At 37.7% G+C, this 12,670-nt stretch overlaps 1 protein-coding gene across 4 annotated transcripts in view; it reads left to right on the forward strand.

The window, feature by feature from the left end:
- CEP97 (centrosomal protein 97) overlaps positions 1-12,670 on the forward strand; it is a 35,958-nt gene that overhangs the window by 3,419 nt on the left and 19,869 nt on the right. For 3 of the 4 annotated variants that reach the window (XM_045503791.2, XM_045503792.2, XM_074362492.1), the window contains 5 exons: positions 482-681; positions 7,655-7,824; positions 9,560-9,702; positions 10,465-10,623; positions 11,623-11,724. In XM_045503791.2, the coding sequence (XP_045359747.2) occupies positions 7,782-7,824; positions 9,560-9,702; positions 10,465-10,623; positions 11,623-11,724 (447 nt within the window). In that variant the 5' untranslated portion in view covers positions 482-681; positions 7,655-7,781. The remainder of the gene's footprint in view (positions 1-481; positions 682-7,654; positions 7,825-9,559; positions 9,703-10,464; positions 10,624-11,622; positions 11,725-12,670) is intronic. The other variant, XM_074362502.1, reaches the window with a different exon arrangement.

The following is a 12,670-nucleotide window of genomic DNA, read 5'->3' on the forward strand; positions in this document are numbered from 1 at the left end:
TACTGAAAGAGACTGAGGAGATGAGGTCAAAGGAAATAGATAGCCCTGACAGTCATCCCACAGAAGCCTAGGACAAGTTTTGACAGCATTAAAAGTCAGAAACAGTCAAAGACAACAGGAATGTGCAAACACGAATACACAGTTTGGAACGACTTAGGTACCAATCTTAGTGTTTCCTTCCAATAGCATTCTCTTCTCAGGTGTGGGAGGGGTCCTGCCTTTTTAGTATCTACAACCACAGTTCTCAGCAGGCCAGTCAATCCCAAGACTCTCAGGCGTTGGCTTCCAGGAGGGCTTTGAAAGGAAGGCCTAGTAACTAGATTAGAAAATAACTAGGTGTAAAAATTACTCAGTAACCACTTACGAACCTTTCCTTAAAATTATGAAGCATTATTAAATTTAAAAATTTTAAAACATTATTTTAAAAAAATCTAAATCTAATCAAGCCCTCATACCTACCTATCAATTATGTGAAATATAGGGGACAGAGGAACATGTGAAATGACTCCATAGGATTACAGTTGGCATCTACAGGATGACTTAACTTCTTCAACATCATGTAAATTGAAAGAAGAGAGAGAGAGAGAGACTGGACGAGCTACATAAAGAATTTGCCAGGCCCAGTGTAAAATGAAAGTATGGAGTCCCTTTGTCAAAGAGCAGGAAAGGATGTCCTTAAAGGTACTAAAATTTATTTATTTCCTTTCTTCTGTAAGCTGTCTCTTGACCTTTCATCATATTTTTTCATTTGGTACTTAACATCATGCTCCCTCAAGGCAATGACTTTGCTGGGCGGGTGCAGCCCCTCACAGGTACCCAGGGGCCTGCCTTGTGACTTGACAGTGTGTTTGAACATGCCAGGCCCACCAGCTCTATGGTCCCCCTCCTTAGAGGCTCTGGGCCAATATACTGTGCCCCAGCAGGGCTGGAAAACATCTCTTTCCACTGTCCTTCTGGGTAGGTATCAAACCACTTGCATAATGCATGATAGTGCTGCTAGCTTTGGAGAGAGCAGAGGAAGAGGGGAAGGACTGGGTCAGGGGAATGTCGAGCCAGCAGCCCTCTGGAATGCATCCCTAGAAAGAGAGGAGGCTGCAGAGCTGAGGCTCCACGCCCCGGGCACAAGCTCTATTGTCCCATTGTACTTCACCTAAAAAACACAAAGTCAAAGATAAAATTATTAAGATGTTCAAGGCTGTGACTGCAGAGCATTAAACTCCCGAACAAGGGACGCTGTGCTGCTGCACTGACTGTGCAACTTGAAGCTGGCTTGGCCTGCAGATTAGAAAAATTTTTAAGCCTCCTCAACCAATTGCAGTATGTGGATTTTAATTCAGGCCTGATTTAACCAACCAAGTTACAAGGACCATAGGGTAATTTGAATACTGACTGGATGTTTGAAGATGGACTGTTAATCCTTTATGTATTATAATTGTACTGTGATTGTGTTTAATGAAGAGTTCTTAAATTTAGAGATACATACTAAATATTTACAGATGATATAGCAGGATGGCTGGGATTTGCCTTAAAATAATCTGAGGGAGGGACTAGTGGGTAAGGGCATGGATGAAAAAATGGTTGACCAGGAGTGGATAATAGTTGAAGCTGTGTGTTGGGTAGGAGAGTTCATCACAACAGTCTGTATTGTTACGTAGTCTTTGAATTACTTCTCCATGATAAGAAGTTTCAAACAGTTACAAAGCGTTTTGGATTGAAAGATTAAAGTCCCACACGTCAATCCTGAAAAATAGGAGGAATAAGCACAACCTGTAGTATTTTGTAATAAAAAAAGGTTTTAAAGAAAAAAAAACTATACAAGAATGTTTATAGCAGCGTTATTCATAATAATACAGAAAACACTCTAGGTGCCCCATCAAAGGTGAGTATATAGGCAAACTATAATATGTGTTTATACAATGGACTACTACTCAGAAATAAAATGGAGTAAACTATTGATTTATACATCAATATGAGTCCCCGAAACATTATGCTAAGTGAAAGAAGCCTTATCCCCAAAAAGTGCATACTGTATGATTCTGTATGTATCAAGTTCTATGCCATACAATGGTGGAAAAAAATTCAGAACAGTAGCTGCTTCTAGGTGGGAGAGGAAGGACTGAAATGGGAAAGGGTATAAGAACTTTCCGTGTTAAGGGTAATGTTCCATATCTTTATGGGTTTGGGGTTAATTAAACACAGTCAGTCAAAACTCAGTGAATGTTCACTTAAGATTTGAGTATTTAATTGTATGTAAATTTTACTTTAAAAGAAAAGAAACTAAATAAATACTGAATACTAGTTAAATACTTGTTGAGGTATATAGGGGGTGGTCTACTGACACAGCAAAAGACCAGATGGCTGGAGGAGGGATAGATGGATACATATGTGATAAAATAAGTATATCAAATGTTGATAAGAGAATCAAAGTGGGTTTATGAGTGTTCCCTGTAAAGTTCTTTCAAATTTTCTGCATGTTTGGTAATAGTGCATAATAAAATTTTGGATAAATAAAGGGAGCCATCTTCTGGAAGAAACTGGTATTACTGATTGGCTCAAAAAGGCAAGAGGAACGAAGTATGGCGCTTATAAAATTCTGAATGTAGTAACTGCTTATTACTGTTCACACTGTTGGTTCTCACTCATGTGCCCAGCTGTCTTCTTTGGCTGGAAATCTTCCTCCAGTTTACTGGCTAAGTTCCTACTTAGATTTTATTTCCTCTAGAACAGAGGTTTGCAAATAGTGTTTTAGGCTTTGTGGGCTAAGAGGAAATTGAGAATATTTATGTAGGTATTTATATAACAAGAGAGAAAACCAATTTCTATAATATATTCATTGATGAAATTTAAAATGTAATCATAATATTGAGTATGTTTTTGTAAAACAGATCTACTAAAGAGAAAAATGAAATTCTTTTTTGAGGAGGTCCCATTTCTCTTAGGGTTCAAAATTGTTCCTGATCATCAAGATCAACTGCAAATGTTTATCTGTTCATCCTGATCTATAATGAGATTGTACAACTTTCATCTTTAAAAAATGTCTTTGCACCCTGACAAATACTGCCTGCAATCCAAGCACATATGGTTTAAATTGAGCATATTAATGTCTTGGATGGCAGTTATAGAAATATTAGACTATTCTCCTGATATTTTCCTTTTAGCATGTCAGATTAATTATTTCCAACTGAAAATTAAGTGAAAGCTCCTCAATTGCACAGTCAAGTTGGTCTTGAAATAGGGAAATTTCCTTTGCATTTGCATTAAGGTCTCTACAACACTGTTAACACTAGTATGAACTCGAAAAATATAGCCACTGTAAGTTTATATGATATTTGACAGCTTCCTTTTTGTTTTAACTTGCGAGAAAAATCATGTTAGTGATTATCAAAATGACTTTACCACAGAATAAGTTTTGTGTGTGAGCGCTGCATCATCATTAAGTCGAGTTCATGAAGAAGCATCATCACATGATCAAAATTAGCAAGCAATAAATGAGTCCTAAAGCCATTCAGTCAGTGTTGCATAATAGTGGTTAAGGGAAGTTCTCATTTGGAAAAATTTCAGTCTTGGCCCCAAGGTAAAAAATAAATAAATAAAATGATACCACTAATAAGTCAACAAATACTATGTGGTAGGGCAAGTCAGGATATTCAGCTGCTATTTCTGACAAAAATTCTTGGGCTGACAATGGTAAACCGACGAGAACAAATAAGTTTATCACTGACACTACTGGCTCAACACATGGTAGATTCAAATGTTTTCCACAAAAAACCTGCTGATTAATAATACAATGATGTTATAACCATAGGCTTTACACCTTACATTTTCACCAGTGTTGTAAATCTGTCAAACTAAATCTTTTTCTACTTTCTTAAGTAACAGATTCTACTTAGATGTACTGAATTAGTGTTTTCACTTCTTTAAAAATATTCTCACCTGTTTCATGCAGCCTATTCATAGAGGCTAATTCTTCAGTCACTTCAAATGTTGACTCCTTGAATAAATAGGAACAAAGGAGCAGTTTCAGTAACACCTGTCGTATTAAGAGCCAAGGAAAACAGTTCAAAATAATTTGCCTCCACTAAATAATTTAAATTAACTATTGATATTGTTCCCAGTGTGCACAGCACTTTAAGCAGCTGTTCTCACCTAAGGCTAATGATCTTAAACAAGTTTATTTTTTCTAGATACATTTCTTCACCTGCTGCAATCAAACATTATTTGCTTACCATACCTTAAGTAAATAACTTTCCTTGCTTGGCTAACAAATGAGCCCCTTGGAAATTACTTTGGTTGCAGCTTAGTTTTATTTCTTTTTCTCTCTCTCTCTCTTTTGTGAAGAAATTGCACTATGATGAGATATTCTATTTACAGTTTCTAACTTTTCTGTTTTCTGTGATTTGAAAATATTGTGAAGACTGCTTAGTCTAGTCATGTTGACATGTATTGTTTTAGTAGAGATACAGGTTCATTGCATAATAAACATAATGCTTTGTCATCTAATTTGTTAACAAAATAATCCACAGTTCACAATACCTTAAAGATGGAATTTTTTATGCCTACATTTTTCCTTTTTTGTTTGACATGATAGGTATATGCTGGTAATAAAAAAAATAATAAAATGTCACAGTATGCCGATATACATGGCACTTGAAATGCTTTCAAGTAAAAATATGTTACTGTGATTTGTAGTGTGCAACAGCAGTATGCAGTGCTACACGTGGTCTCAGTCATGAGGACTCTTGTAGTGTAAAGGCCGCCATAGACAATAGGTGAATAAATAAGTATGGCTGTATTCCAATGAAGTTGTATTTGTGGACACTGAAATTTGAATTTCATATAATTTTATGTGTCATGAAATATTATTATTATTTTGAAATTCTTTCCAGTTGCTTAAAATGTAAAGACCACAATTAGCTGTAAACTGAACAAAGGCAGGCAGCAGGCTGGAATCAGCCCACAGGCTATAGTTTGCCAACCCCTGCAAGAGAATTATCTGTGTAAAGTAGGCTTTTGAATTTATTATTTCATTTGAGGACATGGAGAGGAATTGGTATTTTAGTTTAAAGAGGTTGTTTTTCATATTCCTTCTGTATTATAGACTTTGTGTTGTAGCTAAGTGTGAAAATCGTAGTGATTTCAAAGTTTTGAAAGTGCTAGTATTTTTTTTAAACCACGTCCCCACAAATTGGAATAGCATTTAAGTCCTGCATGGATCCAAGGAGCACTTTTTATTTTTTAAATTCTTTTTTTAGAGGGATAATTTGGTTTACTTATTTATTTTTTGGAGGAGGTACTGGGGATTGAACCCAGGACCTTGTGCGTGCTAAACATGCACTCTATCACTTGAGCTATACCTTCCCCCCAAAAGTAGTAGTTTTGAAACTTTAAAACTTCAAAGTTATCAGTATATTAATTTCTTTCAAATACAAATACTCATCCTAATTAGAAAATCTCCTTTGTTTGTCAAGATAAATTGCACTACCCACAAATGTTGTTCCAGTTTCCTGTCTACCTAGTCTCTTGACTTCATGTTATCTAAACTTGTACATAATACTCTGAAACTGCTCTGTAAAAGGTTACCATCCACTATTACAAGTCTCCTTCCTGCCACTACTCTACTTTTCAGTTCATCCTTGTTATATGAGCAGTTTAACCTTTCTAAAACAAGTTGCATTCTGTCAGTCCCTCAGTCAAATACCAAATGAAAACTAGTGGGAAGTAGTGTGAGACCAGATTATGGTGGCCCTTAAAGTTGAATTTCAAGAGAGAAGTTTTTGAGGAGGGGATTAATGTGATAAAAGGTATTGTTTCACTTAGGTCATGCCAGTAGCAGTGGGCAGATGAATTAGAGATGGGGAAGATAAGTCAGGGGGATCAGATGTTGCAGAGATCAAGTATAGTGTGCTGATAAGAGGGAAACTCTTGTGGGACCTGTGCCTGCCAAAAAATGCTACCTTGTTAAGAAGTTCGTGGTGTTGGTCAGCTGAATTCTCCAAACTGATTGGAGTGTGCAGGGTTTAACATATATACAAAATGAAGCAATTCATTAAAATGTAGCAATTTGATTTAGATACAAAAGCTATATCTGAAGAACAAAAGTTTCCCTGGTGATTTTAAAGGGTTGCTGGTTCACTTGGGCATAGGGGACTGTGCTTAGGAATTGTGGCCACTCTTTAAGAGCAGTGACCATACTCAGTTAACCCCATGGAATAAATCCTTCGGCCCTTTCCTCAAGATCCCAGGTCAGATGAACCTGACAAAGCTCTGGTTCTGCTATTGCTGTAAACTTGTAGGAACCTGTAGTTCTCAAGTAACCTCTGGGCCTCCAGGATCTCCCTCCCAAGTCATTATCCTGTAAAACTGGAGGGAATTTTCTGCCTTCCTGAGCTAGAGACTCTCCTCAATCCTCACCAGCTATTCCAGGGAACAAAGGTTAGTAGGAGGCAATATTCAGGCTTGCTTTGTTTTTATACCTACATAGCAAGACTGTGCTTTTTAGGTAAGAGGTCTCTTGGTTAGAAGAAAAAATTCCTAGTGTTAATTCCTTTCAGAACTAGGAAATCTGTCTTCAGACTGAAACAGTGGGGAACAGAGTTTAAAAAAAAAAAAAAAAGAGTTAAGGCAGGTGTAGCCATTGAGACAGGAGGAGAACCCAGGACGGGGAGAATGCACACACCATCAATTGCCTTGAAAATACAGAAGCGTGAGTTACCGCATTTTCCCAAACAGAAATTATCAGAGATTTTTTTTTTATATCAGAGATTTTGAACACTGCTGTTTCAGAAAGAGAAAAATTCAGAATACAGATTGCAAGAGGGGATGGAGGAGTGGGTAGTAGAAATTGAAAGCTCCTTTTCTACATTCTGTGGTGCTATCAGGTTATTTTTTCACTTCCTGTGAAAGCAGCTGCATTACCACCTGCCTCCACCTGCAGCCTGTGCTGATACCTTTTCATCTACTTCTGAACTGGTTAGAGTCTACCCATTTTTTAAGCCTTAGCTCCGTTTCACTTCCTCCTTCGAGTCTTCTCTGAAGATTATAGTTTCCATTCCCTGAAATCTTACTGAGTTGGTAGCTACAGTCGCGCTAGTTAGCATGTAATAGTTATAGCAAAGTGTAATCCTACTCCCCTCCAGCTAGGCAGTGTAATTTTTGAATTTGGAGAGTGTATTGTGAACTTCTTTTGTAAGCTTCCTTGAAAAATTCTAGGTTTATCCTTATTAAATACACCTCCATATCTAAAGTTCTGTTAAATAGTCAAGAACAACCACTTTAAAATACTGTATAAAAAGCTCCTATTCCAGCAGGCTTTAACTAAGTTTTCAAATAAAATGTATCCATTTTGACTATGTCAACAAGATCGCCTATAGCAGAGTTGAACACTTTGCGCTTACGCAGAATTTTCAAAAGAAGGGGCAGCCCCCGTTGCTGGAAGTCTCAAGCAATGAGTTCTTAAATTTGGTCTGCACTGAGTAGAGACCTTATAATCAGCCCGTTGATAAGAGTGTCAAATTTCCAAAACACCTAGAAAAGGGAGTGAAGTGATCATCTAACAATACAGTTTGCTCGTCTGCCAATGAGAGGGTTGACCAAGGTTTCTCCTAAACTCACTGCGGCTCAGATTCTAACCAGGGTTTTGCATCTTTGGGCGTAGGCAGCCGATTGGGCCGTTTGGGAGCCGTGCACCCTGGGAGCTGTAGTTTCTGGGTCCCTCCTCCCGCCTACAAGCTCCACAGAGCAGCCGGAGGACGGTTGCTTGGTATTGTTAGTAAGCGGGAAGTATGGCGGCGGCGCGCGGCGGCGCGGCTTTGCCTCCTGGAGAAGGTAAGGCGATCCCTACCCCTGGGCCCCAGGGTTTACTCTATGGAACTGAATTAAATAATTTCCTGGTGGAGAGAAGACAACTGGGTTTAGGGTGCAGTTCTGGACCAGTCCTTTGGATGAGGGGCTGTGGGCGTGCGGAGGCGCGCTGCCCTCTGGGAGTTGTAGTCCCAGGGCGCTGCCCGGCTCTCCGGCGTCGCGGCGAGAACCGAGCGGGGGGACTACAAGCCCCCAGGGACCTTTGCGCCACCTGGCGTCCCGCTCCCGCGCTCCTGAGGTTGCTTGGGCGGTGGGTTTCGGGCTGCGGTGACCTTTCTTGGACGTTTACTTTGAGTTCTGGGTGCCCAAGTGAAGACTGCAAGATCTACCCCATCCCTTGGATTCCTAGAACGTTCAGGAAAACCCTCTCTCAAACACCTCTCCTTAGATTGACGTTGACCCCTTCTTGGAAGTGTCCGGTGGCGGTGATAAAATCCAGGGGTGATCCAGAGCCCACAGTTCTCTCTCGTTCTGCAGACGGGGTCCTGGGATCTGGTTTGGTTGCTGCCTAGCAGAGCGTGGGGTGTGGATGCTTCTGTGGCCGGGAGCCGAGTTCCTTTGTTTTGGTTACCGCTCGGAGGCTCTGGGTCGAGGGAGGGCGGAGGGTCGAGGCCTGTCTCCACGGCTTAGAACAGGCTCATTACCAGGGGGCCGTAACTTCTTGGGAGGGAGGTTCCGAGAGGTTTCTCTACCCTTTGGAATTGCGCGCAGCGGCTGTGCATTTTCCTGGGACGGTGTATATCTTTGACTAAATTCTCAGAATCCCGTGACCCCCAAATGCTAAAAGCCCTAAGACAGTGGGAAAATGTTGAAACCCTTCAGGAGAGAAATTTCGCGTAATTTTTTCCCGCAGTAATCTTAATCTGGGTATAAATTTGAAATTGGCAGCTTCTCTGGCTCCTCCCCACTCTGATGTCTGCTTCTCTTAAACTCCACCTTCCCAGCCCAAGAAAATTTACTAATAATAGCAGTTAACATTTATAGAGCGCTTTTTACATGAGCCAGACTATGAGTGCTCTTTTTTTAATCTAATTTTTTTTTTCTCTAGAACAACATTGTAAGGCAGGTGTTACCATCATGATCTTACACAGTAGAAAAAAGTGAGCCCAAAAGAGATCAGTAACTTGCCCAACCACAGTAGTTAATTGGTGGAGCCCGGATTTGAAGATAACATATTCTGAATTACTTCATCCAATGCTGTGTGCCAGAAATGGGCTTAGTGCTGTTCGTGTGCTTTTTCTTTTCATCCCCACATCAATTTAATGAATTAAAGATATTATTCCCATTTTGTAGATTAATTAACTATAATTTGATTTTCAAAATAGTTTGGGCACTTTACTGTAGTTAGGTTGTGAGCAGATTGGTCTCTATCAAAAGATTAATTCCATTTAAAAAATACTATCACTACTTAGGCACACAATGTGGAAGTAATAGTTGATATTGGAATATGAAGAATTCCAGAGTATTATATCATAGGAACTTGAGTAGTATATCACAAATCTAGGTATAATTTGATATTTCTGAGGGAAAGTGAATAATTTCAATCTATGGTCATTTATAAATCCAATGCTTTAGTTTTAAAATCTTAATATTTATTATGCTCTAGTGTTTTCTAACTCTAAATTTATAGAGTATAATTTTACCCCAATGCTCAGCTGTTGTATTTGTGTTTTCTAACAGTTTCCCTTCTCTTTTCAAGGATCAGTGCTCAATTGGTCAGGGCAGGGGCTACAGAAATTAAGTCCAAACTTACCCTGTGAAGTTGATGTTCATACTTTGATTCTGGATAAAAATCAGATTATTAAATTGGAAAATCTTGAGAAATGCAAACAATTAATACAGGTAGGTATTGCTATGTGAGGGAAATAGTTATATAAGACCAGTTCATTATTATTATACAAAATAAAACAGTAAAATAACTTAACAAAAAGTACCTCTGCAAGCCTGGAGAGCAGTAAATGTTGCCTTAAGTTTTAAAAAAAATTTTAATAACTAAAATAAATTTATTTAATAAATAAATAACTTAATAAATAAGTTTTAAATTTTAATTTTTACATGACATGATTATTAAATGATGATGTTTAAATTTCTCCTGAAGATGAACACATAATGTACTGCATTTAGAGTAGACTAGAAAAAGAAGCATTTGTTTAAAAAGACAATATTTTATGTTGGCAAAATATTATGTTGTTAAGATGATCTTGTATTTCATAATGGGGCTGAAGAGTTCATTCATTCATTCATTAAAGAAATGTTTATTGGGCCCTTATGTGTGTGGCATTGTTCTAGATTTTGATGGAGACAGTATGAGGACTCCTTTATTGTCGAACTTACACTCTCAAGTAGTTGCTGTGTTAAAAATGTTTTCTTTTAGTAGCTGGAGGAGGTCTGCTCCACTTTATCTGTATTTTCCATTACTTAGGAACAACAACAACAAACTAATAGTTACAGTATAGGATATTTAGACAATATGTGTGAAAAGTACAAATTGGGGTTGTATATTTGGGAATGTTTGACCATATACAGGAATCTTTTTTACCACCCTCATGTGAAAGTAATATTTATATTTTACTCCTGAGAGTAATGATATGTTTCATTCCACAGTTGTCAGTGGCTAATAATCGGCTAGTGCGGATGATGGGTGTGGCCAAACTGACCCAGCTCCGAGTGTTGAATTTGCCTCACAATAGCATTGGCTATGTGGAAGGGCTAAAGGAACTAGTACATTTGGAATGGCTGAATTTGGCAGGAAATAATCTCAAGGTGAGTTGTTTCTTTTTTTCTTCTTCTTCTTTTTTTTTAGTAATTAGGTTCTCTTTTTTTAATTTACAAAAGTATTTGCTGTGAAAAAGAAATTGAAGCAGTATAGAATGAGTAGAATACAAAAGTGAAAGTACCCACTGCCACTCCCCAGAGATAATTTCAGTTAACATAAACTAAGAAAAAAACCTCATTTTGAAACACATAAGGCAGTAAAATATTCTTTTAAATGTGAACAAAGAATCTATGTTATACTTAGGAAAGTAGATCAAACAGTAGAGTGAAATGTTAGGAGGGAGACTTTATTACGCTGAATTAAGCTTTATGTACATGTTTCATGGTACAGTGGAGAATGTACTGTTTTAAAAGTCAGGAGATCTGAATTCTAGTCTTGCTTACACCACTGAGTAGATCTATAATTTTGGCTAAGTTAATAAATGTCTCTATCATTTTTTGATATGCTATATAAGGAGACTGTATTAAATGATACTAATAGCTGACTTTTATTGAGCATGTAATTTATGCTAAGTACTATTCTAAGCACCTTAACTGTTTTAACTCATTCAGTCTCATGACAACCTATAAGGTAGGTACAGCCATTATGCTTATTACCTAGATGAGGAAACTGAAGTACACAAAAGTTAAGTAACTTGCCTAAAGTCACACAGCCAGGAAGTTGCAAAGCCAGGATTTGAATCCAGGTAGTTTGGTTGCAATGTTAACTTGTAAGCTCTATGCTATACCCCCTGTTATGTGTCATCACCAAAGTTTTTTCAAGCTGTAAATATCTAGATGATATAATCCTCTGCTCTTAGAGGGATAACGAAGGTGGAAACATGCCTTATAACAATATACCAAATTCTCTTGGCACTGCTTCTTTCTTGCTGCTCTGCTTCTCATACTAAGCAGAGGAGACAGGAGGCTCAGCTACAAGGAACTGGGGAAGAATTTCACTTTTTGATTTTGTGTGCGTGAAATAATGTGGTCCTTTTCTTGTGATAGGCCATGGAACAAATCAATAGCTGCACGGCTCTACAGCACCTGGATTTATCAGACAATAACATACCCCAGATAGGTGATCTATCTAAATTGGTATCACTAAAGGTAAATGTGTTTTCTGACTATGTCATTTGTGAAATATTATACTAAAATACCAAGAGAAAATGATCTTATTGGTCTGCTGTATATGAAGAACAGATTGTGTTCATTATGATAAAAATTCTATTTGAGTGGCAGCAATTAAGTATGGAACTTTTTGTTGTTAATATCTGTAACTGATTTATTTTAACTAAAACTGGTCATTGTAGTTAATTCTTACTTACCAGTCAGTGAACATTATGAAATTCCCTTCATGCCCAGTCAGCGAGTGTTAGCAACTGTAATTATAGAGTATATAACATGTTGGTGATGTTGAGAGTAATAATTCCTGATCTTGAGTTTGTTTTTTGACACTGAAGATTACTGTCTTTTTAGTACTGCATATTACTAAATAATAAAAATTAACCTCACTTTGATTTTAAAAATCTGTGGCATATAGCACTTTTTATGGAGGGGAATATATCATGCAATCAAATAAGTAACAGTTGGAATCACTTCAAAAAGCATGTGAAGGCTTTTTCCATATTTTTGCCCCACTGGATATTATTAGCATCAGATGAATTCATTAAGCCTTAGAAACAGTATTATTAGCTCAACTTTCACCACATCTTTAGCAGAGATCGTTTTTAGCAACAATTATTCTAAGCAATTTGATGTAGCCAGATACTAGGAGAATTCAAATGAACTAAAGTTCAATACCAAGCACTCACTCTACCCTCCCCACTTTGCTGACTTAATTTGAGTCAGCTTCATCTCCAAGCACATTCTGCCTTCCTCAAGCTTTAAGTTACCAAGAGAATACAGTTGCAAATTATGGTTTGTGGCTTCTTCCTCTCTCTCTCTTTTGGAAAATATGCTTTATACCTGATTGTTTTAATAAATGTTTTCTTTCACTTTTATCACCCTCTATTTTGGTGTTTGGAAAGGAGATGAACAGGTGTGTTGCAAATTG

This window comes from Camelus bactrianus, chromosome 1 (genome assembly GCF_048773025.1).
Source record: "Camelus bactrianus isolate YW-2024 breed Bactrian camel chromosome 1, ASM4877302v1, whole genome shotgun sequence".
Classification (NCBI taxonomy): domain Eukaryota; kingdom Metazoa; phylum Chordata; class Mammalia; order Artiodactyla; family Camelidae; genus Camelus; species Camelus bactrianus.